Source organism: Ranitomeya variabilis, chromosome 1 (assembly GCF_051348905.1).
Source record: "Ranitomeya variabilis isolate aRanVar5 chromosome 1, aRanVar5.hap1, whole genome shotgun sequence".
NCBI classification, from domain to species: domain Eukaryota; kingdom Metazoa; phylum Chordata; class Amphibia; order Anura; family Dendrobatidae; genus Ranitomeya; species Ranitomeya variabilis.
This window is the reverse complement of record NC_135232.1, coordinates 1,089,793,341-1,089,819,834: the sequence shown is the minus strand read 5'-3', so window position 1 is coordinate 1,089,819,834 and position 26,494 is coordinate 1,089,793,341. Positions and strand designations below refer to the sequence as shown.

The window sequence follows — 26,494 nt, the reverse complement described above, 5'->3', positions numbered from 1 at the left end:
ATGCCTCCCCCGTTCCGTCCCGGTATGCATGCCTCCCCCATTTCCGTCCCAGTATGCATGCCTCCCCCATTTCCGTCCCAGTATGCATGCCTCCCCCTTTCCGTCCCAGTTTTCCATCCCAGTATGCATGCCTCCCCCGTTCCGTCCCAGTATGCATGTGGCCCTGCTCATTAAGGTAATGAATATGCCATCCATGCCTATGGGAGTGGAGACACATGCATATTCATTACCTTAATGTGCGGGGTCACGTTATCACTCAGCAAAAAGAGCTGCAGGCGCTGGTGGCCGGAACAAAAGCACGCAGGTAGGGGAGTATGAAGTGTGCTGGAAGCCTGCGGCTGGCACAATGCGCTATTACAGCAGCGGCACAGGCTCCTGCCTCTGCAACTCGCTGCACCCCCTCCCCGCCGGCTTTCTGGACCGTGACTCGTGTATAAGCCGAGGGGGAATGCTTTCAGCACAAAAAGAATGTGCTGAAAAATTTGGCTTATACATGAGTATATACGGTAGTTTTTGTTATGTTTCGCTGCTGCAACACTAAAATAAGCTCTTTTCAAAAACTAGTTTTTGCATGTCCATATATTTTAAGAGCTCTAATTTTTCCATTTTTGCACAAATTACATTTTTTGATGGCTTTCTATTCCAATTCTATTCCAATTATTGGGAGGCAGAATGAACAAAAACCATCAGTTCATGAATTTGGTGTGGTTGAAGCAAGAAAGCTTTATTCATCAGGTCAGTGAGATTGAGATTGCAGTGACACCACATTTATATTTTTTTATGTTTGAGCGCTTTTACACAAAATTATTTTATAGAAAACTTTTTTGTATCACTTAATTCTAAAAGCTATAACTTATTTTTTCGCTGATGGAGCAGTATGACTGCTTTTTTTTTTTTTTTTTGGGGGGGGGGGGGGGGGGGGGGGAGACAAGATGATGTTTTCAGCTGTATTTTTATTTACCTTTTTATCACTTTATTCCCTTTTGTTCAGTGGTATGATGAAAAAAGCAAAAAAAAAGATGATTTATTTTTTTTTTTACGATGTTGACTGAAGGTGTTAACTGACATGTTTATAGGGCGGGTCGTTCTGAACACTGCGATACCAGACGTGTGTGCTTTTGTATATTTTTGTAATCTGCTGAATCGCACCCGAGGGAACTGAACACTCCCCCGCTTAGGTCCTTACGGATATAACTATAAAGGTCAGATATCAAAAAGTCTATTGTTTGCAACATCCTGTGATATAGGCGGCATGTATTTAGTTGTTGCTTTTTTTTACCACTTTATAAAAACAGAAGAGTGCACGCTGCATCTGCGCTTACCCTAGGAACATATACTTTATTGTTGCCATAAATCCTGGCCCCCCTATTCTCCAGAGTCAAGAAGACCGCTTTCCCGGCCGATCCTCCGGCCAGTCAGCATGTGTCTACACACTACTTATTAAACCATAGGAACATGCAGCAGACTGCTCTTTCCTATAAGGATGGACACCGTAAAAAATTTAAAAAAAAAAACAACAAAATCTAGAAAAGCATCTACTGTGCCATCTGTGCAACTAAACTGACTATTGGAACTACTGGTTTATTTCTTGTGTTTGAAAAAAAAAAAAAAAAAAAAAAAAAGAGTCATTGGGAAGTAATTACTTACCATCAAATAAACTGAGGTCTTTACGTAATCCTGGTCCATACAGCCCTTCTAGAATGCTCTCGAATCCTGGAAAAGAAAAAAATACATCGGGATTAGCAGGTACCCTTATCAAGAAAAATTACAAACAGTCCTAGAAAAAAAGTTGACATTTTTAGGGATGAACTCATGAAAAAGACATGTAGGTGGCTGGGCAGAAATTGAAGGGAAGCTTAAGAATGGCTTCATTGTTTGTTTTTCTAACTTGCCGTACAAACCTATTACTGGTAATAAATCTAGACTGGTTGTAGAGACTGGTTTATGGTTTTCTGCTTCTCCCCGAATATCTCTCCTGATGGGTCTGTTTTTGTACATGTATTCTCCATGGAACATCTATTATCAGAACTGTTCGTTGTGCTGGTCCTCTGAGGGGAAGGGGTGTGTGTGTGTGCGGTTTGTTACCATCATCCTTGTTATAAGGCTATAGACTGACTGTGTAAAGACCCACTGCTGACGATCAATGGTAAAACACCCAGTTATCAATATACATTTATGTGTTTCCAGTAGGAAGAGCAGGGAAACAGCACAACACAAAGTTCTAAGATAAGATGCTCCACAGTTGTTTATAGGCACATGTTTGCACTCAAACCTGATAGGTCTACAGAGCTGCCAGCCTCCTAGTGAACGGACTAGTGTGGACCCAAAAAGTTAAGGGATGCAATCATAAGAGTTAGGATAAATTAGGAGCAATTCAGCATATTAGACACTTCCTTATGGACAGATAGATAGGATAGATAGATATCTCATGCGTTATAACTGATCACAACATATTTTTTTACACTTTATCAAACTCTTACATAGGTTGTCCAACCCTGAAAATCCCAAATCTTTAAGCTCATCTGTGCTGTATTGTACACGACACTCCTATATATTGTTTTTTTTGTTTCTACCTTCTGTTCCTCCTGAATCTCATTTCAATCCCTGCATCCAGTTTTCTTACATATTCTTCTTGCGGACCAGGCAGCTTACTGGGCATTTTTTATTTTTTTAAGTTCAGAGCCAGCGTTAACCTCGGCCTCAGTGCCCAACCCCTGCAAACCCACCGATTTGCTATTCATCCTAGCATTGGAGGTGATAAAGCAGCGATCCCGTGTCCTCATCTGCAGAGATCATGTACACCTCACATCACTTTCACAGTGGTGACAGAGCCGTCACACATCACCCCATAGACCTCATCCCATCACATAGACATAAGAATACTGTGAAAAGCAGAGGTGTCAAACTGCATTTCTCGAGGACCGCCAACTGGTCATGTTTTCAGGATTTCCTTGTATTGCACAGGTGATAATTTAATCACCTGCACAGAATGATTCCAGCACCTTGTGGAATGCTAAGGAAATCCTGAAAACATGACCTGTTGGCGGCCCTCGAGGAATGCATTCTGACACCTCTGGTGAAAAGAGTTCTTTGTAATTAAAACATCACCCTGCAAAATGGGCTAATGAAAGTCCACTTTTTCCTTGCATAATTTGTAGTGCTGCCTGCTTCTTAGATTTACCTTACAACTGGACATTTGTTTGGTAGGCTTTGCACCCACCATCTACTTTTCATTGTGCTGTTTAAAGGGAACCTGTCACCCCCAAAATCGAAGATGAGCTAATCCCACCAGCATCAGGGGCTTATCTACAGCATTCTGTAATGCTGTAGATAAGCCCCCGATGTATCCTGAAAGATGAGAAAAAGAGGTTATATTATACTCACCCAGGGGCGGTCCGATCCGATGGGCGTCGCGGTCCGGTCCGGGGCCTCCCATCTTCTTACGATGACGTCCTCTTCTTGTCGTCACGCTGCAGCTCCGGCGTACTTTGTCTGCCCTGTTGAGGGTATAGCAAAGTACTGCAGTGCAGGCGCCGGGAAAGGTCAGAGAGGCCCAGCGCCTGCGCACTGCAGTACTTTGCTCTGGGGCAGGGCAGGGCAGACAAAGTACGCCTGCGCCGGAGCTGCAGCGTGAAGACAAGAAGAGGACGTCATCTGATGAAGATGGGAGGCCCCGGACAGGACCGCAGCGGGACCGGCCCTGGGTGAGTATAATCTAACCTTTTTCTCATCTTTCAGGTTACATCGGGGGCTTATGTACAGCATTCCAGAATGCTGTAGATAAGCCCCTGATGCTGGTGGGCTTAGCTCATCTTCGATTTTGGGGGTGACAGGTTCCCTTTAATTTTTTTTGTAATACATCAGATAAAAGATACATGATAGATTCAGTCATGACCGAAAGTCATGGCACCCTTGAAAAATTGTTCCAGAAAATGAAGTATTTCTCCCAGATAAATGTTGCAATTACAAGTTTTTTTGTTATACACGTTTATTTCCTTTGTGTGTATTGGAACACCACAAGAAACTGGGGAAAAAAAAAGGCAAACTGGGGAAAAAAAAGGCAAACTGGACACCAAACCCCCAAAATGAGCAGGACAAAATTGGCACCTTTCTAAAAATGTGTGTAAACAACTTCGTTTTAAGCATGGGATGCTCATTCAAATTGACTTGTCGCAAGTAACAGGTATGAGCAATATAAAAATCATACCTGAAACCAGATAAAAAGGGAAGAAATTTACTCCATCTTTGCACTGGGTGTGTCACATTAAGCATGGAGAACAGAAAGAAGAGCACTGTCTGAGGACTTGAGAACCAAAATTGTTGAAAAATATCAATAATCTCAAGGTTGCAAGTCCAGCTCCAGAGATCTTGATGTTTTTTTGTCTGCAGTGCGCAACATGATGAAGTTTATAACCCATGGCACTGAAGCTATTCTCCCTGGATCTGGATGGCAGAGAAAAATTGATGAAAGATTGTAACGCAAGATAGTTTGGATGTTGATAAGCAGCCCCAATCAAGTTCCAAAGAAATTCAAGCTGTCCTACAGGCTAAGGTTGCATCAGCACAAATTATCCGTCAACATTTGAATGAAATGAAACAGTATGGCAGGAGGTCCCAGGAGGATCCCATTGCTGACACAGACATAAAAAAAAGCTAGACTGCAGTTTGCCAAAATGTACAAAAGCCAAAATACTTCTGGGAAAGCGTTTATTGGACAAATGAGACCAAGATAGTGTTTTTTTTTGGTAAAGCACATAATTCTACGGTTTACCAAAAATAACAGTACAATATGGTGGAGGATTAACGATGTTTTGGGGTTGTTTTGCTGCCTCTGGCACTGGTTGCCTTGACTGTGTGCAAGGCATCATGAAAGGATTTTGGGTCGCAATGTAGTGCCCAGTGTCATAAAGTGTGGCTCGCATCCTAAGTCATGGGTTTTCTGGCAAGACAATGACCCCAAACATACCGTATTTTTCGGATTATAAGACGCACCTTTTTTCCCCCAAACTTGGGGGGGGGGGGGGAAATTGGGGTGCGTCTTATAATGCGGATATACATTACCAATTAGTGTTACTGCAGTCCGCAGGCTGGATGAGGGAGTGGCCGGCGCTGTGGGGGTGTCGGGCGGTGCTGCCCGGTGGTGCTCATGCTGGTCTCCATTCGAGCCCCCGGCAGTTCCATGGGTTTCCTCCTGTGGGGTGGACTCCGGGAAAATGGCCACCGAGATCTCGGGAGATGAGATTTCAGCGCCGAGATCTCATCTCCCGAGATCTTGGTGCAGAGATCTCCATCTGCGCATGTACAGCCCCCGGCGGCCATTTTCCTGGAGTCCACCGCACAGGTGGAAACCCATGGAACTGCTGGGGGCTGCACCGGAGACCAGCATGAGCACCACCGGGCAGCACTGCGCGACACCCCCCCGCAGTGCCGGACACCCCGTGGCACCGCCAGCAGCGCTCGACACCCCCCTAGCACCGGAGACACCTGCAGCTAATGCCACAGCAGGTACCTGGATCAAAGTGCATCTATCTACTTGGAGGACCCAGTACGTGTTTTTTCTTACTCTTTGACATGGACAAGTTACCAATTTCAGTAAGAACTGTGGTGACTCTTAAGGCCGGGGACACACTTAACGTATAAAAAAACGGTCCGTTTTTCACGGCCGAGAATCGCACAAATGTTTCAAAAACAGTGATCCGTGTGCAGTGCGAGGATGCGATTTCCTCGCATCAAATGATCCGTGTGACATCCGTGTGACATCCGTATGGCATCCGTATGCCGAGATTTTCTCGCAAGCTTGCAAAACCAACATCTAATGGATTTATGTGCTCAAATGTTCGGGAAAACATATATACAGTATATATATATATATATATATATATATATATATATATATATATATATATATATATCATTGAGACACATATATATATATTCTGTATTTATATTTCATTCAGTGCGATATCTGTGAACAGCCGGTAATTCAATTGCCGGCTTTTCATTTCTCCTGCACAAACCCGACAGGATATGAGACATGGTTTACATACAGTAAACCGTCTCATATCCCCATTTTTTTTGCATATTCCACACTACTAATGTTAGTAGTGTGTGTATGCAAAATTTCAGCGCTGTAGCTGCTGAAATAAAGGGTTAAATGGCGGAAAAAAATTGGCGTGGGCTCCCGCGCAATTTTCTCCGCCAGAATGGTAAAGCCAGTGACTGAGGGCAGATATTAATAGCCAGGAGAGGGTCCATGGTTATTGGCCCCCCCGTGGCTAAAAACATCTGCCCCCAGCCACCCCAGAAAAGGCACATCTGGAAGATGCGCCTATTCTGGCACTTGGCCACTCTCTTCCCACTCCCTGTAGCGGTGGGCTATGGGGTAATGAAGGGTTAATGCCACCTTGCTATTGGAAGGTGACATTAAGCCAGATTAATAATGGAGAGGCGTCAATTATGACACCTATCCATTATTAATCCAATTGTTGGAAAGGGTTAAAAAACACACACACACGATTTAAAAGTAGTTTAATGAAATAAACACAGCGGTTGTTGTAATAATTTATTGTTCTCGCAATCCATCAGGACCACCCTCGCTTGGAAAAATAATAAACGCACAAGATACATACCTTCTGGTGAACCGTCTCGTCCCACGAAGTAATCCATCTGAAGGGGTTAACTAATATTACAAGCAGGAGCCCTGCAAATGCAGCTGTGCTCCGTGCCTGTAATCCCCGGCGAATGAATGAAATGTAGGTCATTGACCTACATTTCCTTCAGTCGCGGTGAGGCGCCCTCTGCTGGATGTTCTCATGAACTGCAGCCTGGGAACTTTTTCCCACGCTCCAGGTCATATGAGGACATCCACCAGGGGGCGCCTCACCGCGACTGAAGGAAATGTAGGTCAATGACCTACATTTCATTCATTCGCCGGGGATTACAGGCACGGAGCACAGCTGCATTTGCAGGGCTCCTGCTTGTAATATTAGTTAACCCCTTCAGATGGATTACTTCGTGGGACGAGACGGTTCACCAGAAGGTATGTATCTTGTGCGTTTATTATTTTGCCAAGCGAGGGTGGTCCTGATGGATTGCGAGAACAATAAATTATTACAACAACCGCTGTGTTTATTTCATTAAACTACTTTTAAATCATGTGTGTGTGTGTTTTTTAACCCTTTCCAACAATTGGATTAATAATGGATAGGTGTCATAATTGACGCCTCTCCATTATTAATCTGGCTTAATGTCACCTTCCAATAGCAAGGTGGCATTAACCCTTCATTACCCCATAGCCCACCGCTACAGGGAGTGGGAAGAGAGTGGCCAAGTGCCAGAATAGGCGCATCTTCCAGATGTGCCTTTTCTGGGGTGGCTGGGGGCAGATGTTTTTAGCCACGGGGGGGGCCAATAACCATGGACCCTCTCCTGGCTATTAATATCTGCCCTCAGTCACTGGCTTTACCATTCTGGCGGAGAAAATTGCGCGGGAGCCCACGCCAATTTTTCCCGCCATTTAACCCTTTATTTCAGCAGCTACAGCGCTGAAATTTTGCATACACACACTACTAACATTAGTAGTGTGGAATATGCAAAAAAAATGGGGATATGAGATGGTTTACTGTATGTAAACCATGTCTCATATCCTGTCGGGTTTGTGCAGGAGAAATGCAAAGCCGGCAATTGAATTACCGGCTTTTCTATAGAACACCGCTGCGTATTTCTCGCAATGCACACGCATGGTCCGTGTGTAATCCGATTTTTTCTCGCACCCATAGACTTGCATTGGCGAGTCTCGGCCGAGATACGCTGACAATCGCAGCAGGCTGCGAGTTCCCTCGGATCCGAAATACGGTGGAGAAAATATCGGATGATGGGAGCTGCACCATAGATTAACATTGTGCCGAGTGCTATGCGATTTTTTATCGCATAGCACTCGTCCGTATTACGGTCTAGTGTGACCCCGGCCTAAGAGTTATAAACAGTTGCCTGGATTCCATCACAGATTGCAGCTGACAACAGGGCGCAGCCTCTGGGCATATGTATCATTGTAAATAGGTTTTAGGCAGGTGTTGAGTAAAGCTGTAACGTAACAGTGTTTGTTACTGGGAAGCCGCAGCGGCGCGCCACACATTGGAACACCTCGCATCCCATTCTGCGCCTCCAGCAGCGACCCTGGGACCTCGCTTGACAGCAGCCACCACCCCCAGTAAGCAATGGATTATAAGAAGCACCACCACTTAAAACAAAAAAATAGATACATTCCTATTTTTTTCCCTCAAAATTTGGGATGCGTCTTATAATCCGAAAAATACGGTACTTCAAAAAGCACTCAGAAATGGATGGAAACAAAGCACTGGAGAGTTCTGAAGTGACCAGCAATGAGTCCGGATCTAAATCCAATTGAACACCTGTGGAGAGATGTTAAAATTGCTGTTGGGAGAAGGCGCCTTCAAATATGAGAGACCTGGAGAAATCTGAAAAAGAAGAGAGGTCCAAAATTCCAGATGAAACATGTTAGAAGCTTGTTCATTGTTATAGGAAGTGATTGGAATAAACAACTGCAATCAAAGGGTGTGCAACTAAATATTAAGTTGAGGGTGCCCACAATTTTGTCCTGCTCATTTTTTGGGGTGGTGTGAAATTATGCCCAATTTGATTTTTTTTGTGTGTTGTTCTAATACAGACAAAGGAAATACACATGTTTAACAAAACATGTAATTGCAATAATTTTCTGGGAGAAATGCTTCATTTTCTGTAACAATTTTAAGGGTGCTAACACATTTGGCCATGACTATAGATGATAGATAATAGACAGGTATGCATGGGATGAATACCAGAGCACAGAAACTAAATCTAACAGCAGATTCCACTGGTTAGTCCAATCATCTGAGCCCTGCTACTGCTGCCTTGCAGTGTGCACGTGTGACAGCATGGGAAGGCTGAGGCAGGAGGCGGGTCTGAGACTGGGTGTGGCCTCACTTGTGACCTTATGTCCAGTCTCTGAACAGGAAAATTCTAGACTGGGTGTGAGCAGCATCTCTAGATAGAATCAGGAGAGAGCTGGTCACATGCCCATCTGTGGCATCTAGACAATGATACAGAATGATGACAGGGCGAATATTACAAACTGTCAGCATTCTGCAGCCTAGATATACACAGATTACAAAAAAATTATTATTATTATTATTATTATTATTTATATAGCACCATTAATTCCATGGTGCTGTACATGTGAAAAGGGGTTACATACAGGGTTATAGATATCGTTAACAGTAAACAAATTTACAGTGACAGACTGGTACAGAGGGGAGAGGACCCTGTCCTTGCGGACTTACATTCTTCAGGATAGTGGGGAAGAGACAGGAGATTGGTGGGCGGCAGCTCAAGTGGCCGGTGACATGGCGGCGGCTCGGGTGGCCGGTGACATGGCGGCGGCTCGGGTGGCCGGTGACATGGCGGCGGCTCGGGTGGCCGGTGACATGGCGGCGGCTCGGGCGGCCGGTGAGGCGGCAGAATGGTTATTGCAGGCTGTAGGCTTTCCTGAAGAGATGGGTTTTCAGGTTCCGTCTGTAGGATCCGAGGGTGGTGGATAATCAGACGTGTTGAGGCGTGGAATTCCAGGGGATGGGGGATATTCAGGAGAAATCTTGGAGGCGGTTGTGTGAGGAACGAATAAGTGTGGAGGAGAGAAGGAGGTCTTGGGAGGATCGAAGATTACGTGAGGGAAGATAGTGGGAGATTAGTTCAGAGATATAGAGAGGGGACAGGTTGTGGATGGCTTTGTAGATCAGTGTTAGTAGTTTGAACTGGATTAGTTGGGGAATTGGGAGCCAGTGGAGGGATTTGCAGAGGGGTGAAGCAGGGGAGTAGCGAGGAGAGAGGTGGATTAGCCGAGCAGCAGAGTTGAGGACAGACTGGAGTGGTGCAAGGGAGTTAGCGGGGAGGCCACAGAGGAGGGTGTTGCAGTAATCGAGGCGAGAGATGATGAGGGCATGCACAAGGGTTTTAGTAGATTGCGGGCTGAGGAAGGGACGGATTCTGGCAATATCTTTGAGTTGGAGGCGACAGGAGGTGGCAAGGATTTGGACGTGCGGTTTGAAGGACAGGGCAGAGTCGAGAGTTACCCCGAGGCAGCGGATTTCAGGTGCGGGAGAGAGTGTGATGCTGTTTACTATAATAGATAGTTCAGGTAGGGGGGATACGAGAGATGGGGAAAAGATGATAAGTTCGGTTTTGTCTACATTGAGTTTTAGGCAGCGAGAGTTGAAGGAGGAGGATATGTCTGACAGACACTCCGGGATTCTGGACAGAAGAGAGGCGACATCTGAGCCAGAGAGGTAGATCTGAGTGTCGTCCGCGTATAGGTGGTACTGGAAGCCATGGGACTTTGAGTTGTCCTAGGCCAAGGGTATAGATGGAAAAAAGTAGAGGCCCTAGGACAGAGCCATGAGGGACTCCAAAAGAGAGGGGGCGGGGTGAGGAGGGAGTGTGCGAGTGGGAAACGTTAAATGTGCAGTCGGAAAGGTATGAGGCAATACAGGACAGGGCAAGGCCTTTGATGCCAAGGGAAGAAAGAATCTGTAGCAGCAGGAGGTGGTCGACTGTCAAAAGCAGAGGAAAGATCGAGAAGGAAGAGGATGGAGAACTGTCTGTTAGCTTTGGCTGTAAGTCATTAGTAATTTTGGTCAGAGCAGTTTCGGTGGAGTGGTGGGGGCGGAAGCCAGATTGGAGGTCATCAAGGAAAAATGCCTGGACAACCCCTTTAAGTTTGCCAAATGACACCCACAAGCTGTAGAATAGAACAAGAGTTGCAATCCAGCACTAGCTTTTAACAAAAACTTATTAAAACCATGTATAAAAAGCAAAAAAAAAAAAAATACAAGAAAACACTAACCAAATATAGATGAGTGAACGTATTAGGATTATGTGTTATCCGAGCACGCACTGTTGCTAACAGAATCTCCGGCGTGCTTAAATGCTATTATCGAGTCGCAGCGACTGCATGTCTCATGGCTGTTCGACAGTTTCAACTTATGCAGGGATTGCCTGACAGGCAACCCCTACATGTGATGCAGCTGTCGAACAGACATGGTGACTCAAATATAGTATTGTAGCACGCCATACCCTGTAAAGCAGCAGAGCGGGCTCAGATTACACCTTATCAGAGTATGTTCTCTCATCACTTTTGTCAAAACCTTAAAAGGGTTGCCCTGTTGCAGAAATTATGGGTTCCAAGGCTTGCAGACTTCTAAATCAAATGGAGCCTTTAGCCACCCTCCCCAGTTTCAGTGCGGTCTTTCAGTCACTGCTCCAATCTGTTGCATGGCTGCTGTGGTGAGGCCATGTCTACAGCACTTGTACCTGCTGAAGCCAGTCACTGGGCTCAGCGGTCAACGATGTCTGAAAGGGAAATAAAATTTGCCCATTTGTGCATCACTATACCCTATGTAATCTCTGGAATAGGCCCATTAAATGCTGTACACGCCCATTGAGTTCTATGAGCAACCCTCATCCGAAAAGCGGAGACTAGTGCATGCTGCATTTTTTTCACCACATGGATGACCAGTCCATGTAGGAAAGCGCTCATGCAAGCCAGTCTATTCTTACATTTGTCAACGTGCTAGATGTTTTGCACAAACTGAACACAGTACTCAATGTGGCCGATATGTAAGTTGACCAATGCTGTAATTTTTGTAATATTTGTAATAGAAAGGGCTATAGATGTGGAAACGTCACTGCATTTCCACAAAGATTTTCTGCTGTGGGAGGTCTGCAGCGGAGATGAGACCCTAAAATCTCCCCTCACGGTGTTAATACAACAGTCTACCAGTAAAGATTAGTTCAACTGTTGATTTCAGTGTCCACCAGTCTACAAGATCCTGTAATCCACTTTTACTCCAAGAACACACAATCACCGACGCTGACCCATTTAACCCCTTCCTGGAAGGAATGAGGCTTCTAGACCGGCAATATTTTGTGTTTTCGCCTCTTCCTTCAGCAGTCTTAATGCTTTTATTTCTCCACTGATGAGGTTTAGTTCTAAGCAGGGCAAATTGTATTGCATATTTTAAGCGACATTTTGGGCTACATCTAAATTAAGGTGTCAATTATATTTTTTGCGGCACAAATATATCATTTTATTTTGTTTCCATTTTTACAGTTTACTTTTCACACCAAAAAACTGGTTTAATAAATTCTTCAGGTTTTTATAGGTGTGTGGATACCTAATATGCTTAAGGGTATGTTCCCACGGTCAGTAAGCGCTGTGGGTTGGACGCCGTGTAGTTACAGCATAGTGGAAGGAATTTCAAGAATACCCATGCCCACTATGTGTGCACCCATGGCTTCCCTGCGAAGACGGACATGTGGCGCTTCTTTACAGAGCGCAGCATGTCTATTTATCTTGTGGAGATGCGAGTGTCCACAAGAAAAAAAAATATATGAAGTCGGATAGCATTTTTTTTTTTTTTTTTTTTTTTTTTTAAATCAAGCGGATTTTTTTTTTTTTTTATTGCTTTTGCACATGCTTTTCATATATCAAGTCATGGCAGGTACTAGAAAACTGCTTCAACACACTGCATAGACTGCCCACCAAAACAGAAGGAGCTGCTACTGGGCGGCACAACACCTTCTCTGGTGCTTTTCAAGGCTATAGGGGGTTAGCATGTAAGTGAATTCAAGGTAAATGGGTATTACACATTTAATATGATGTATATCTTTGTGAAACGAATCACAACTTGAAAGATGCATCTACTACCAAGCGTTATGCCTCACTTAACCCCTTAGTGACTGGGCCAAATTTTTTAAATTTGACCAATGTCACTTTATGCGTTGACTCTGGAATGCTTCAACAAATCCCAGTGATTTTGAGATTGTTTTTTTTGTGGCACATTATAATTTATGATAATGGTAAATTTTCATCAATGTTTTGTTTATGTATAAAAAAATATCAGAAATTTGACAAAAAAGTAAAAAATAAAAAAAAAAAATTGCAAATTTCAAACTTTGAATGATTATCTCATTAATCCAGCGTTATGTTATTAGGGTTCTAAGGGAAAAAACCGAAAGTGGACCCTCTGGGTCGTGGCTCCAGAGCCCCTGAGGACGAGCGGACCAGATGGATCCACCCCCTATACAGAGAGTGTTAGGAGCAGGCCCAAGGGGGATGAAACCACAACTGCCGGAGCCAATGGGACTACTAAGGGCAATACAAGGACAAGAGAAAACGGGACCAAAAGGAATCAGGTAGGAAAACGGAACCAGGAAGACCAGGGACTCACAATGGCTTGGAGCTGTAAGAGAGGGAAAAAGCAATAGTTAAGAGGGAACAGTTATGAGACCAGGCTAGGAGAACTTAAAGACCCACAGAATGCAGGGACAGAGGGGCTGCTGAAGAAACAGAGCTGACAGGTGGGTAAGGCAGAGACACAGCAGACAAGTATGGTAGGGCACAGGACAAACAGCGGGATCGGGAAGCCCAAATAGGCAGAGACACGAAAGAGGTAGACTGGGCACAGCCAGAGAAAGCAGCAGAGACACGGGACTCGGGGACGAGGAAGGACACCAGCAATAATGCAGGCGCCGCAACGACGATACACAGGCGTCTAACCTCAGACGCTGAGCTGAAATACCCGGTGAGAGCCGCCATGATGGGGCGGAGCCACCGGGTCACGACCTCCCAGGGAACCTAATGGCGGAAGAAGCGCGACCGCGCATGTGCGAACCGCCGTAACCCCGAGAAGTCGGATGGAGAGGGACGTGTCGAAAGGAGAGACGGGTAAGGACCTGAGGAAAGACCCGAGGGCGTAATATCCAAATTGTCATAACATAGAAAAACAACTAACATTTTTCAAATGGTGCTGATGTAAGGCAGACATGAGGGAAATGTTAACTTATTTTGTTAGCCTTTTAGGAGGTTAAAAAATGTAGCAGCCATTTTTCATTTTGTCAATGAAATTTACAAAGTTTATTTTTTTTGAGGGACTTACCCAGGCTAGAAGTGACTTTGTGGGACCTATATATTTGAAACCTCCAAATACCATTTTAAAAACAGCACCTCGACATATTGAAAACTGTCGTCAGGTAGTTTATTAACCCTTCAGGTGATTTTCAGGAATTAATGCAAAGTGACATGACAGGAATGCAAAAGTGTATTGTCAGATGCAAAAGTGTATTGTCACCACCTAAGGCTACTTTCACACTAGCGTCGGTACGGGCCCGTCGCAGTGCGTCGGGCCGACGTACCGACGCATGCTGTGAAATAAAAGCACAACAGGGGCAGCAGATGCAGTTTTTCAACGCATCCGCTGCCCCATTGTAATGTCCGGGGAGGAGGGGGCGGAGTTCCGGCCGTGCGTGCGCGGTCGGAAGTGGCGGACACGACGCACAAAAAAAAAAAAGGTACATGTAATGTTATTTTGTGCCGACGGTCCGCCAAAACAAGATGCATCCGTCGCATGACGGATGCGACGTGTGGCAATCCATTGCAATGCGTCGCTAATGAAAGTCTATGGAGAAAAACGCATCCTGCGGGCAACTTTGCAGGATGCGTTTTTTCACCAAAACGACGCATTGCGACGTGCGTCGAACGACGCTAGTGTGAAAGTAGCCTAAATGTCGCTGACTTCTGAACAGGCCGCTGTAGCCAGCAGACTAAAGGTACCTTCACACTAAACGACTTTGCAACGATAACGATAGCGATCCGTGACGTTGCAGCGTCCTCGCTAGCGATATCGTTGTGTTTGACACGCAGCAGCGATCTGGATCCTGCTGTGATATCGCTGGTCGTTGCTGTAAGTCCAGAACTTTATTTGGTCGTCAGATCGGCGTGTATCGTTGTGTTTGACAGCAAAAGCAACGATGCCAGCGATGTTTTACAATGGTAACCAGGGTAAATATCGGGTTACTAAGCGCAGGGCCGCGCTTAGTAACCCAATATTTACCCTGGTTACCATTGTAAAAGTAAAAAAAAAAAAAAACACTACATACTCACCCTCTGATGTCTGTCACGTCCCCCGGCGTCCGCGCTGCTGCTCAGCTTCCTGCACTGAATGTGTCAGTGCCGGTCGTAAAGCAAAGCACAGCGGTGACGTCACCACTGTGCTTAGGGCCGGCGCTTACACAGTGCAGGGAAGCTGAAGGCGAGGGACACGGCAATGTAAGTATGTAGTGTTTGGTGTTTTTTTTACATTTACACTGGTAACCAGGGTAAACATCGGGTTACTAAGCGCGGCCCTGCGCTTAGTAACCCGATGTTTGCCCTGGTTACCCGGGGACTTCGGCATCGTTGGTCGCTGGAGAGCGGTCTGTGTGACAGCTCTCCAGCGACCACACAGCGACGCTGCAGCGATCGGCATCATTGTCGCTATCGCTGCAGCGTCGCTTAATGTGAAGGTACCTTAAGGCCGCTATTTGGCCGTGAATTGCCATAACAAACATCAGGACCACACAATCAAGATCTCAGGTGCCGATGGGGATAAAGAGGTACCCCCCACACTCTTAACCATTTAGATGCAGCATCTAGGGGGTTAAACAACCATAGTCTATGCCAACAGATCGTGGCTGATGCAGCAAGTTGTCAGCTATAGCGCACAGACGACAGCTGCGGGATTGTCACCTGTATGAGGATGCTATTCTCATATCTCAAGTCAGAAAAAAAGACGTATTGGCGGTCATTTACGGGTTAAAAGCGGTATTTCCAGTATCAAAAAATTACTAGCCACTGACTAGATGATTGTCAGACTGGTGTGGGTACCAGTGCCAAGAACCCTACTGGGCGCCACAACAGGGGACTTTAGTCTCACTATAGCCACAGGACCATGGCCAAGAGGACAGTTGCACATGCCCTGCTGTTCCACCGTCCATGGCACTGGGAAAGAAACTGAGCAGTGGCGTTAACCATCATCATCCCTCACATTCCAGGAACAGAGCGGTGGGGCACATGCATAACTAGCTGACCCATTTACACTGTGTTCCAAATTATGCAAATAATATTTCCTCATATTTTCTCTAAATTACCTATCTGAATTGCAGTCATTGTTATTTTCCAGTCATCTACTATTCTAGTATAATTGCAATGTTTTGGAACAAACTGCCTATGAAAACAGTATCCTTTCTAAAAAAAAGAATAAACACTCAAAATGCATGTTCCAAATTATTGTGCACAGCAGAGTTTTCAACTTTTTTTTTTATTTTGAACAAAAAAATGGTAAATTGTGAAGTTATAAGCATTATCAGCTTATTACAAAATGAAATCAAACAGTTTTCAATTGAAAACTTTATTCTAGGCGATGTTATATTTGCATAGGACCCCTTGTTCGAAAGAAGCTTCTGAACTCTCTCATGCATTGAATTTGTCAGTTTTTGGATGGTTTCTGCTTCATTTGTTTTGCATGTGGACAGAATACCCTCCCAGAGCTGTTGGTTAGATGTGAACTGCCTCCCGCCATCATAGACACTCCTTTTGATGATGCTCCAGAGGTTCTCAATGGGGTTGAGGTCAGGGGAAGATGGTGGCCACACCATAAGTTTGTCCTCTTTTATGCCCATTGCAGCCAGAGATGCAGATGTGTTTTTTGCAGCATGAGACGGTGCATTATCATGCATGAAAATGATCTTGCTGCGGAAAGCACGGTTCTTCCTCTTGAACCATGGCAGGAAGTGTTTTTAGAAACTCCACATAGATTATGGAGTTCATCTTTACCCCCTCAGGGATCATAAAGGGGCCGACAATCTCTCTCCCCATGATTCCAGCCCAAAACATTACTCCACCTCCTCCTTGTTGGCGCCTTAGCCGTGTTTTCATGGGGTGTCCATCAGCCAGCCATCCTCCACTCCATCAAGCGTTGCACGGCACTCATCTTGGAACAAAACAGTTTGGAAGTCAGTCTTCATGTATCGTTTGGCCCACTGGAGCCGTTTCTGCTTGTGTGCAGTGGATAGAGGTGGTCGACAGGATGGCTTACGCACCTCTGAAGGACCCTGCATCTTGTTCTGGGGACGTTGGAGGCACCAGAAGCTTCAAAAACTCGTCTGCTGCTATGACAAGGCATTTTTGCAGCTGCTCTTTTAACCTTATGCAATTGCCTGTTGGAAAGAGTCCTCAATTTTTCCTTATCAGCACGCACACATGTGTGCTGGGAATCAGCTACATACTTCTTGATTGTGCGATGATCACGATGAAGTGTCTTCTTGGCAATGTTGATTGTAGTCATGCCTTGACCTAAATACTCCACAATTTGTTGCTTCTCAGCAGCCGACACATCCTTTCTTTCCCATTTTGGCAAAAAATGTAGGCTGCTTAATAATGTGGAACAGCCTTCTTAAGTAGTCTTGCCTTTATTTGGACACACCTGCCAAACTAATTTGCACAGGTATCTGCAATTGCTTTCAGTGATATAAAGAGCCCTGACACACATCACCATCAATGAGTTTAAATGACAAACAAAAAAATTCTAACCTTATCACTCCTAAACTCTATGTGCATAATAATTTGGAACACAGTGTAAAGGTTCATGTGATTGTGGAAGAACAGAGGACAGAAAAGAAAAAAAAAAAAAGTCTCCAGTACTGGTGAACATTGGGGAGTTAAAAACAGGAATAGACTAAATAATTTTGCCATCCTTACAAGAATAAGCTGGATAAAGACAAAACTGAAACCACTTAAGAATCAACTAAGAAACCTACAGACATACAAAAAGAGGACTATAAAGGCAAAGCTCACCAACAATGACACATGCCTGCAAAAATCTAATTTATGGAGAATAAAGAGCGTTACACGGTCTCTCCGATACAGATTTCGCTTTATGTACTGCTCTATTAAACTTGTAAGCAACTGACCACTTATCACTTGCGTTTCCATAGTAACTGATGAATAATGTATATGACACAAATACCGTTTCCATGGAATCAGAACATTTCTTAATACCGCTATACATTCAGCAGGTTAAAATTACCTTTTGTCAATTTGTGAAATGAAATAAAAGAGAATAACAGATGCATGAAAAGGTTTCTTTGATGTGCCGTTTGTATATATTTCCAAAAAACTCCACATACATTATGAATTTAATCTTAGATTTTCACAGTAAGCACACAGGCCTCATCAGGTCTATGTCAGCATGGCTATATAATCCAGTTTTTCATCAGCAAGTACTCAAAATGTTTATTTTACTACAAGGCAGGAAAAAAACAACAAAAAAAAAAACATGCTGCCGACAGGGACTTTCAAAGCAAATAAAACAGCCTCATCAGGCCTAACATCTATACATGGTCTTAAAGCGGATTTGTTACCAGATTTTACAATATAAAAGTGCTGAAAATAGAGATTAATAAAAAAGTGTATACAAAGCTGTACACCCTATCTACTGACAAAAATATTTGATTTTATTTAATGTGAACAGCGTCTGACTCTCCAGAAGAACCACACTACTGTACATGAACATTAGAAATACTTGGCACTGCAAAAAGAGTAACAAATCTTTATTTTGGCATTCCAAAAGAAAATCAGTGACGTTTTGGCTCAGATATGGGCCTTCATCAGACACAGATTGCAACAAAAGGTATCTGGTAAGGTGCCCGCACTATGGAACGTGAGCTGCATCGCCTGGTGCTGGGAGTATCAGGGGGACGCAGCTCGAAATTCTATAGCGCGGACACCTAACCCAATACTTCGTTGCTCTCGCTCCAATCAATGTCTGATGAAGGCCAATGTCATGACTGAAACGTCGGGGACTTCCTTTGGGATGCTTGAATAAAAATTGAGACACTTTAGAGTGCCAAGTATCGATATCTCTTGCCTTCATGTGCATGAGTTTGAAACCTTTCTTGAGCACCCAATCCATCGAGAGGGCCGTACACCCAACTTATATACTGCTGTACCGTCACAAGTTTAGGTCAAAGCCGGGTTGGTGCCGAAGATTGGTGGGTGGCCTGTGTGTGATGACCACATCAGCCCAACTAAGCGGTGAACTGCACAGATAAGGAGAGGATTTTTTTTTTATTTTTTTTATTTTTTTTTTAACCAATTTCAGATCCTTATGAATGGACAGACGGCTAAAATTTAGCTGGATTTGCACAATTAGAGAAGAAATTTAATTTGACTCCAAGTGATTTGCTCATCTATAGTGGAGGCACCTAAAACAGCAGCACATTGCCACGTGACAGCATCACAAAATCAAGCTCATAACCTCACACCTAACATCTCAGAAAATGAACCAGACAAAGAGGTAAAAGAAAGGACACTTCTGTATGCAGTATGGTGACTGCAAAACGTGACATTGTAGCTGCTTCTGGGGGAGGATTCGCTCAGCGCAGTCTAGGCTAGATACAATTGAATTCCCCAATCCATTCTGCTGCATTGAACAGTCCTTTTACCATATACTTGTCGACAATATCCCCTTTGCGAGGTTTAAGACCGGCTAAGGCCCCCTTCACAGGTCTGCTTGCAGTACACGTATCATTTTTTTTTTTTTTTTACAGATACCAGTCCAGGGCTGTGAAGTCGGAGCCCATTTTGTTGGAGCCAATGTCGGTGTCATGGAAATTGAGGAGTCGGAGGTTTGGCTTACTGACTCCACAGCCCTGGATACCACAAGTACCCATTATAAATAATGCTGCAATGCACATGTCCATGTGTTTGCACGGACTGTCTGTCCTGTGTCCGTGCAAACAACACGTAGCCATGACCGTTTGCTACAAGCAGTACGGATGACGATGGCCAATACAATTCTTTGGGTCAGTGTAAAACACGTACAGCACATCCGTGTGACATCCATGTGTTGTATGTGTTTAACATTACAAAGTATAAGAGAAGCTTTCAAATTGATTTTTGTTACGAGATATCGGAGAAAAAACCGTATGGATCACTGATCCAAAACACTGATGACACCAGCATTATACGATGTGTGAAGGGGGCCTAAGGCCGGGGTCACACACAATGTATAAAAAAATCTGTCCGATTTTGTCTGCTGAGAATCGCACAAATGTTCTCCGTATGGTGATCCGTATCTCATCCATGTGCAATGTCAGGATGCGTTTTTTTCTCAAAAAAGTATCCGTATGTCATCTGTATCTCATCCGTATGGTGAGATTTTCTCACACTTGCAAAATGAGCAAATGATGGCTGAGCCTTTCCTGTCACCTGGCCAATGCCTGAGAATTTCCTGCAAGTCACACGCATGGTCCGTGTGCTGTGCGTTTTTTTTTCTCGCACCCATAGACTTGCATTGGCGTTTCTCAGCTGAGATACGCGGACAATCGCAGCATGCTGCCATTTCACTCGCAAGTGTAATACGGACAAGAAAAAAACGGATGATGGGAGCTGCCCCATAGATTAACATTGGTCCGAGTGCTATGCCATTTTTTATCGCATAGCACTCATCCGTATTACAGACTAGTGTGACCCCGACCTAAGACAGGGTCTGAAAAGCGAAGTGGCCAAAAACAATGTGCACTTGCACTGCCCCCATCAGTGCTTTATGTAGTATAAATGGCAAACATTTCTCATACGCCGCTGAAACTGCACATTCAGGAGATCTTGAAATGAAAGCCATAATTTGGTCTTAAACTAAAATAGTATGTTTTCTCTAAATATTTCCAGATGCTAGATACAAATAATAGAAAGCCAACTATGACGCTTTTTAGTGTGTGTAATAATTACCTTAACTGCAAAGTACAATTAATAGCATACTGGGAAAAGAAAAATACTATTTCCAAAGCGGAATTACCCTATTACTATGGAGTGAAGTCTTGTATTTTGTAACAAAGACATAAGAGACCCCCGGGCTCTGCCTTCAGCGTATATTACTGTATCTGTGCTATCCCCATCACATAAAATTACAGACTAATGAAACGTCATGCTCCAAAATTAGGGCAGAAAAGCAAAAAAAAGGGAGAGATGTGCCATGTGAGTAAAGGAGTAAATATTCTATTTACGCAAATAATAAAACCCCAATCACACAGTTAAGCAATCTTATAAAAGAGACAGTCAGATGATCGATGGTTCTTAATTGTTCAGTCTCAGATAAATCCCTAGGAAATACAATGAACGAGCCAAACAATTCTATATTCTCCACTGTGCTTACTATAGCATAGTCCAACAGTTGTGATGTTTTCCCAAATATTTCTTCTTGAATTTTTTTTTTTTTTTTTACTTGCTGTAATCAAATAGCAAAATTCTTTAAAATGAAACCAATTGAAGGCTACGTGCACAAGTCGTTCTACATGTGGGCGGTAAATGTCAGATATATTCCTGGATGTAAACGTTTGACGTGTTCATAGACCCCCATGCACCTAACAAATGCCAAAACAATGTCCTCTGGCAAGAATAAAGAAACCACTATGCCGCCCAGTATTATTTTTGAAGGGGTTGTTCCATCACCGAAAAAACGTTCAGGCCAAATTTAGACCCAAAGTGAGGATCATGCGTATCCAAGAGGCTGTCAAATTCAGGATGGGAAACCCAGGGCCTGTCTGTCCATGATGGGGAAGAGGACCGGAGCATCGCTGGAAACCACAGTCTAAGTAGTTTGCACTGAACATTACCGATAGCAAACAGATGGTGAAAAAAAAAAAAAAAAAGAACACCAAACAAAAAAAAAAAAACATACTGGAGTGATACTTTAAATAGTTCATGTTCATTTTTTGGTTTTACAGGGTGAGAAAGTGATTCTTTTTAATTTACTAATACAGGTGTGGTCTCTGCTTTTGCGGAACCATTTGATGTGTATGAATGTGTAACTTGGAAAAAAAGTTACAGCAAGTTATTACAGAAAAAAAAAAAAGTACCATAAATAACATTAAATTCAGTGTGCACATAGAAAAGAAAATGCTGCTGTACTTGGATGGCAACATTACAGTATATTCTTTCCAACCTCAGAAATTACATTTTGAAGACTTGAAGTGATAAAAAAAAAACCCGTTGCTGAACTCTTTCTGGCCTTGAAAGCTCTTTATACAGGTTGTAAAGTATCAAGCACAGGAATTTTAAATCATTACAATTTATGATAATTTTGAAGGCAAAAAATGAAACGGAGTCATGTCTTTAGTGTTTTATGTAATTTTATGGTACTGGTGAGAATCCTCCCTGCGGAGATTTCCCTGAGGTCATGATTCACATTTATTATTCTGCATGCCTTCTTTCCTAGATTTAGAAATATCCATTGCGCAGTTTCTAATAGCGGATCGTTACTGACAGTTATGAGCAGATTGTGTCGATTTACAGAACCTGCTTAAGGGTGATGAATGTGAAAAATAAAAAACGTAAAAGCCCAGATTAAAGAAATAAAAAGTGGTGTCAAAACCGTGAAAGGATGCAACATTTGGGGCAACAGTTGTATCAAAATGTTGCAACTTGTCATTTTCATGCCAGTCTCTGCCAGCTCCCCTGAAATTGGTGAAGCTGGGTCGGGATAGTGTGCGATATCACAGCGCCTGTAATTCATGACGAGCTGTGGCGTTCCGTATGCCAGAAATCTCATTCAATCACTGACCGGAGTAACATTTCTGGAGTAGCGTCACAGGTACATGAAGAGGTGTGCACCTCTTCATGAATCAGGAGCATCGGACTTCACCATGTCCTCTCAACAAGACTGGAAATAAAATATCCAGTCTTGAATCAGCATCACAGATTTCTTGTTTATGAATTATTTTGCAAAGAAAGAAAAAGAATAGGTTAATAAAACAAACCTGTGCTTCTAGCCAGGAATAAGCTTTCCGCGGGAGAAACCTCATTTTTCTATTACATTTTGGATTACACATCAACCCCTATATTTCACAGATATATATTGGACAGATTATTAATATATGCTGGCTATGTAGTTTTACACGGTGAATAACCAAGTGTTAACACGTGTTCATTCGGCTTTCATTTCTAACAGCAGGTTCCTCTCCAGGTGCACCCTCACCTTAGCCATTGGGAAAAGGGAGATACACAGCTGCCAAATAGCAGCTTATCTCCATGAACAACAAAAGGTTTGGGCACGCTGCAATCCCACATGTATTATTTTATCCATTGTTCATCAGAGGGGAGCAGAGCTCACAAGCAGCAGAGCAAAGAACATCCACAGCACTGCAACAAAGGGCCATGCTGAAGGGGGATTCGCAAGTTCTTAAATTGCTTTATTTGGATAGCACAAAAATAAGCAAGTTTGCAATTGACTTTCTTTCTGCTGTCATTCTCCAGCAATGAAAGATATTTCATAGAATACAGTTGGTTTCCATGGAGCCGGGCCAAGAGCGGCCAGTAGACGCTTTACAGGGGTTAACTCACCGTTAACCCCTTCATGACCCAGCCTATTTTGGCCTTAATGACCTGGCTGTTTTTTGCAATTCTGACCAGTGTCCCTTTATGAGGTAATAACTCAGGAACGTTTCAACGGATCCTAGCGGTTCTGAGATTGTTTTTTCGTGACATATTGGGCTTCATGTTAGTGGTAAATTTAGGTCGATAATTTCTGAGTTTATTTGTGGAAAAAACGGAAGTTTAGCGAAAATTTTGAAAATTTCGCAATTTTCACATTTTGAATTTTTATTCTGTTAAACCAGAGAGTTATGTGACACAAAATAGTTAATAAATAACATTTCCCACATGTCTACTTTACATCAGCACAATTTTGGAAACAAATTTTTTTTTTTTGCTAGGAAGTTATAAGGGTTAAAATTTGACCAGTGATTTCTCATTTTTACAACAAAATTTACAAAACCATTTTTTTTTTAGGGACCACCTCACATTTGAAGTCATTTTGAGGGTTCTATATGGCTGAAAATACCCAAAAGTGACACCATTCTAAAAACTGCACCCCTCAAGGTGCTCAAAACCACATTCAAGAAGTTTATTAACCCTTCAGGTGTTTCACAGCAGCAGAAGCAACATGGAAGGAAAAAATGAACATTTAACTTTTTAGTCACAAAAATGATCTTTTAGCAACAATTTTTTTTATTTTCCCAGCGGTAAAAGGAGAAACTGGACCACGAACGTTGTTGTCCAATTTGTCCTGAGTACGCTGATACCTCATATGTGGGGGTAAACCACTGTTTGGGCGCACGACACGGCTCGGAAGGGAAGGAGCGCCATTTGACTTTTTCAATGAAAAATTGGCTCCAATCTTTAGCGGACACCATGTCGCGTTTGGAGAGCCCCCGTGTGCCTAAACATTGGAGCTCCCCCACAAGTGACCCCATTTTGGAAACTAGACCCCCCAAGGAGCTTATCTAGAAGCATAGTGAGCACTTTAAACCCCCAGGTGCTTCACAAATTGATCCGTAAAAATGAAAATACTTTTTTTTTTTTCACAAAAAAAATTTTAGCCTCAATTTTTTCATTTTCACATGGGCAACAGGATAAAATGGATCCTAAAATTTGTTGGACTATTTCTCCTGAGTACGCTGATACCTCACATGTGGGGGTAAACCACTGTTTGGGCACATGGTAAGGCTCGGAAGGGAAGGAGCGCCATTTGACTTTTTGAATGGAAAATTAGCTCCAATCGTTAGCGGACACCATGTCGCGTTTGGAGAGCCCCTGTGTGCCTAAACATTGGAGCTCCCCTACAAGTGACCCCATTTTGGAAACTAGACCTCCCAAGGAACTAATCTAGATGTGTGGTGAGCACTTTGAACCCCCAAGTGCTTCACAGAAGTTTATAACGCAGAGCTGTGAAAATAATAAATGGGTTTTACTTTCCTCAAAAATATTTTTTTAGCCCAGAATTTTTTAATTTTCCCAAGGGTAACAGGAGAAATTTGACCCCAAAAGTTGTTGTCCAGTTTCTCCTGAGTACGCTGATACCCCATATGTGGGGGTAAACCACTGTTTGGGCGCACGTCAGGGCTCGGAAGGGAAGTAGTGACATTTGAAATGCAGACTTTGATGGAATGGTCTGCGGGCGTCACGTTGCATTTGCAGAGCCCCTGATGTGCCTAAACAGTAGAAACACCCCACACGTGACCCCATTTTGGAAACTAGACCCCCCAAGGAACTTATCTAGATGTGTGGTGAGCACTTTGAACCCCCAAGTGCTTCACAGAAGTTTATAACACAGAGCCGTGAAAATAAAAAATAATTGTTCTTTCCTCAAAAATTATGTTTTAGCAAGTAATTTTTTATTTTTGCAAGGGTAACAGGAGAAATTGGACCCCAACATTTGTTGCCCAGTTTGTCCCGAGTACGCTGGTACCCCATATGTGGGGGTAAACCACTGTTTGGGTGCACGTCGGGGCTTGGAAGGGAGAGAGCACCATTTGACTTTTTGAACGTAAGATTGGCTGGAATCAATGGTGGCGCCATGTTGCGTTTGGAGACCCCTGATGTGCCTAAACAGTGGAAACCCCTCAATTCTAACTCCAACACTAACCCCAACACACCCCTAACCCTAATCCCAACTGTAGCCATAACCCTAATCACAACCCTAACCCCAACACACCCCTAACCACAACCCCAACACATCCGTAACCCTAATCCCAACCCTAACCCTAACCCTATGTGCCCACGTTACGGATTCGTGTGAGATTTTTCCGCACGATTTTTGAAAAATCTGCAGGTAAAAGGCACTGCGTTTTACCTGCGGATTTACAGCGGATTTCCAGTGTTTTTTTGTGCGGATTTCACCTGCGGATTCCTATTGAGGAACAGGTGTAAAACGCTGCGGAATCCGCACAAAGAATTGACATACTGCGGAAAATACAACGCAGCGTTTCCGCACAGAATTTTCCGCACCATGGGCACAGCGGATTTGGTTTTCCATAGGTGTACATGGTACTGTAAACCTGATGGAAAACTGCTACGAATTTGCAGCGGCCAATCCGCTGCGGATCCGCGGCCAATCCGCTGCAGATCCGCAGCCAAATCCGCACTGTGTGCACATGCCCTAACCCTACCCCTAGTTCTAACCCTAGTTCTAACCCTAACCCTAGTGGAAAAAGAAAAAAATATATATATATTTTTTTTTATTATTGTCCCTACCTATGGGGGTGATAAAGTAGGGGGGTCATTTACTATTTTTTTTTATTTTGATCACTGTGATAGTTTGATCACTGTGATAAAACCTATACCTGGAACGAATCTGCCGGCTGGCAGATTCAGCGGGTGCATGCGCCCGCCATTTTGGAAGATGGCGGCACCCATGGAGAAGACGGATGGACACCGGGAGCCTCGGTAAGTATAAGGGGGTGGAGATCGGGGCACGGGGGGGGCGTCGGAGCACAGGGGTGGCATAGGAGCACGGGGGGAGCGGACAGGAGGACGGGGGAGCGGAGCACAAGACAGAGGGGAGCGGACCACAGATCGGTGGCTTGGGGGGGCGATCGGTGGGGTGGGTGGGGGGGGGTCACATCAGTGTTTCCAGCCATGGCCGATGATATTGCAGCATCGGCCATGACTGGATTGTAATATTTCACCAGTTTTTTAGGTGAAATATTACAAATCGCTCTGATTGGCTGTTGAAAGTGAAACTGCCAATCAGAGCGATCGTAGCCACGGGGGGGTGAAGCCACCCCC

The 26,494-nt window shown here is 43.8% G+C and overlaps 1 protein-coding gene across 8 annotated transcripts in view; it reads right to left on the bottom strand.

Annotated features, from left to right (window-relative positions):
- Positions 1–26,494, bottom strand: part of LCORL (ligand dependent nuclear receptor corepressor like) — a 150,378-nt gene that overhangs the window by 75,769 nt on the left and 48,115 nt on the right. For all 8 annotated transcript variants that reach the window (XM_077279998.1, XM_077279999.1, XM_077279993.1 and 5 more), the window contains exon 2: positions 1,648–1,713. In XM_077279998.1, coding sequence (XP_077136113.1) covers positions 1,648–1,713 — 66 coding nt within the window. The remainder of the gene's footprint in view (positions 1–1,647; positions 1,714–26,494) is intronic.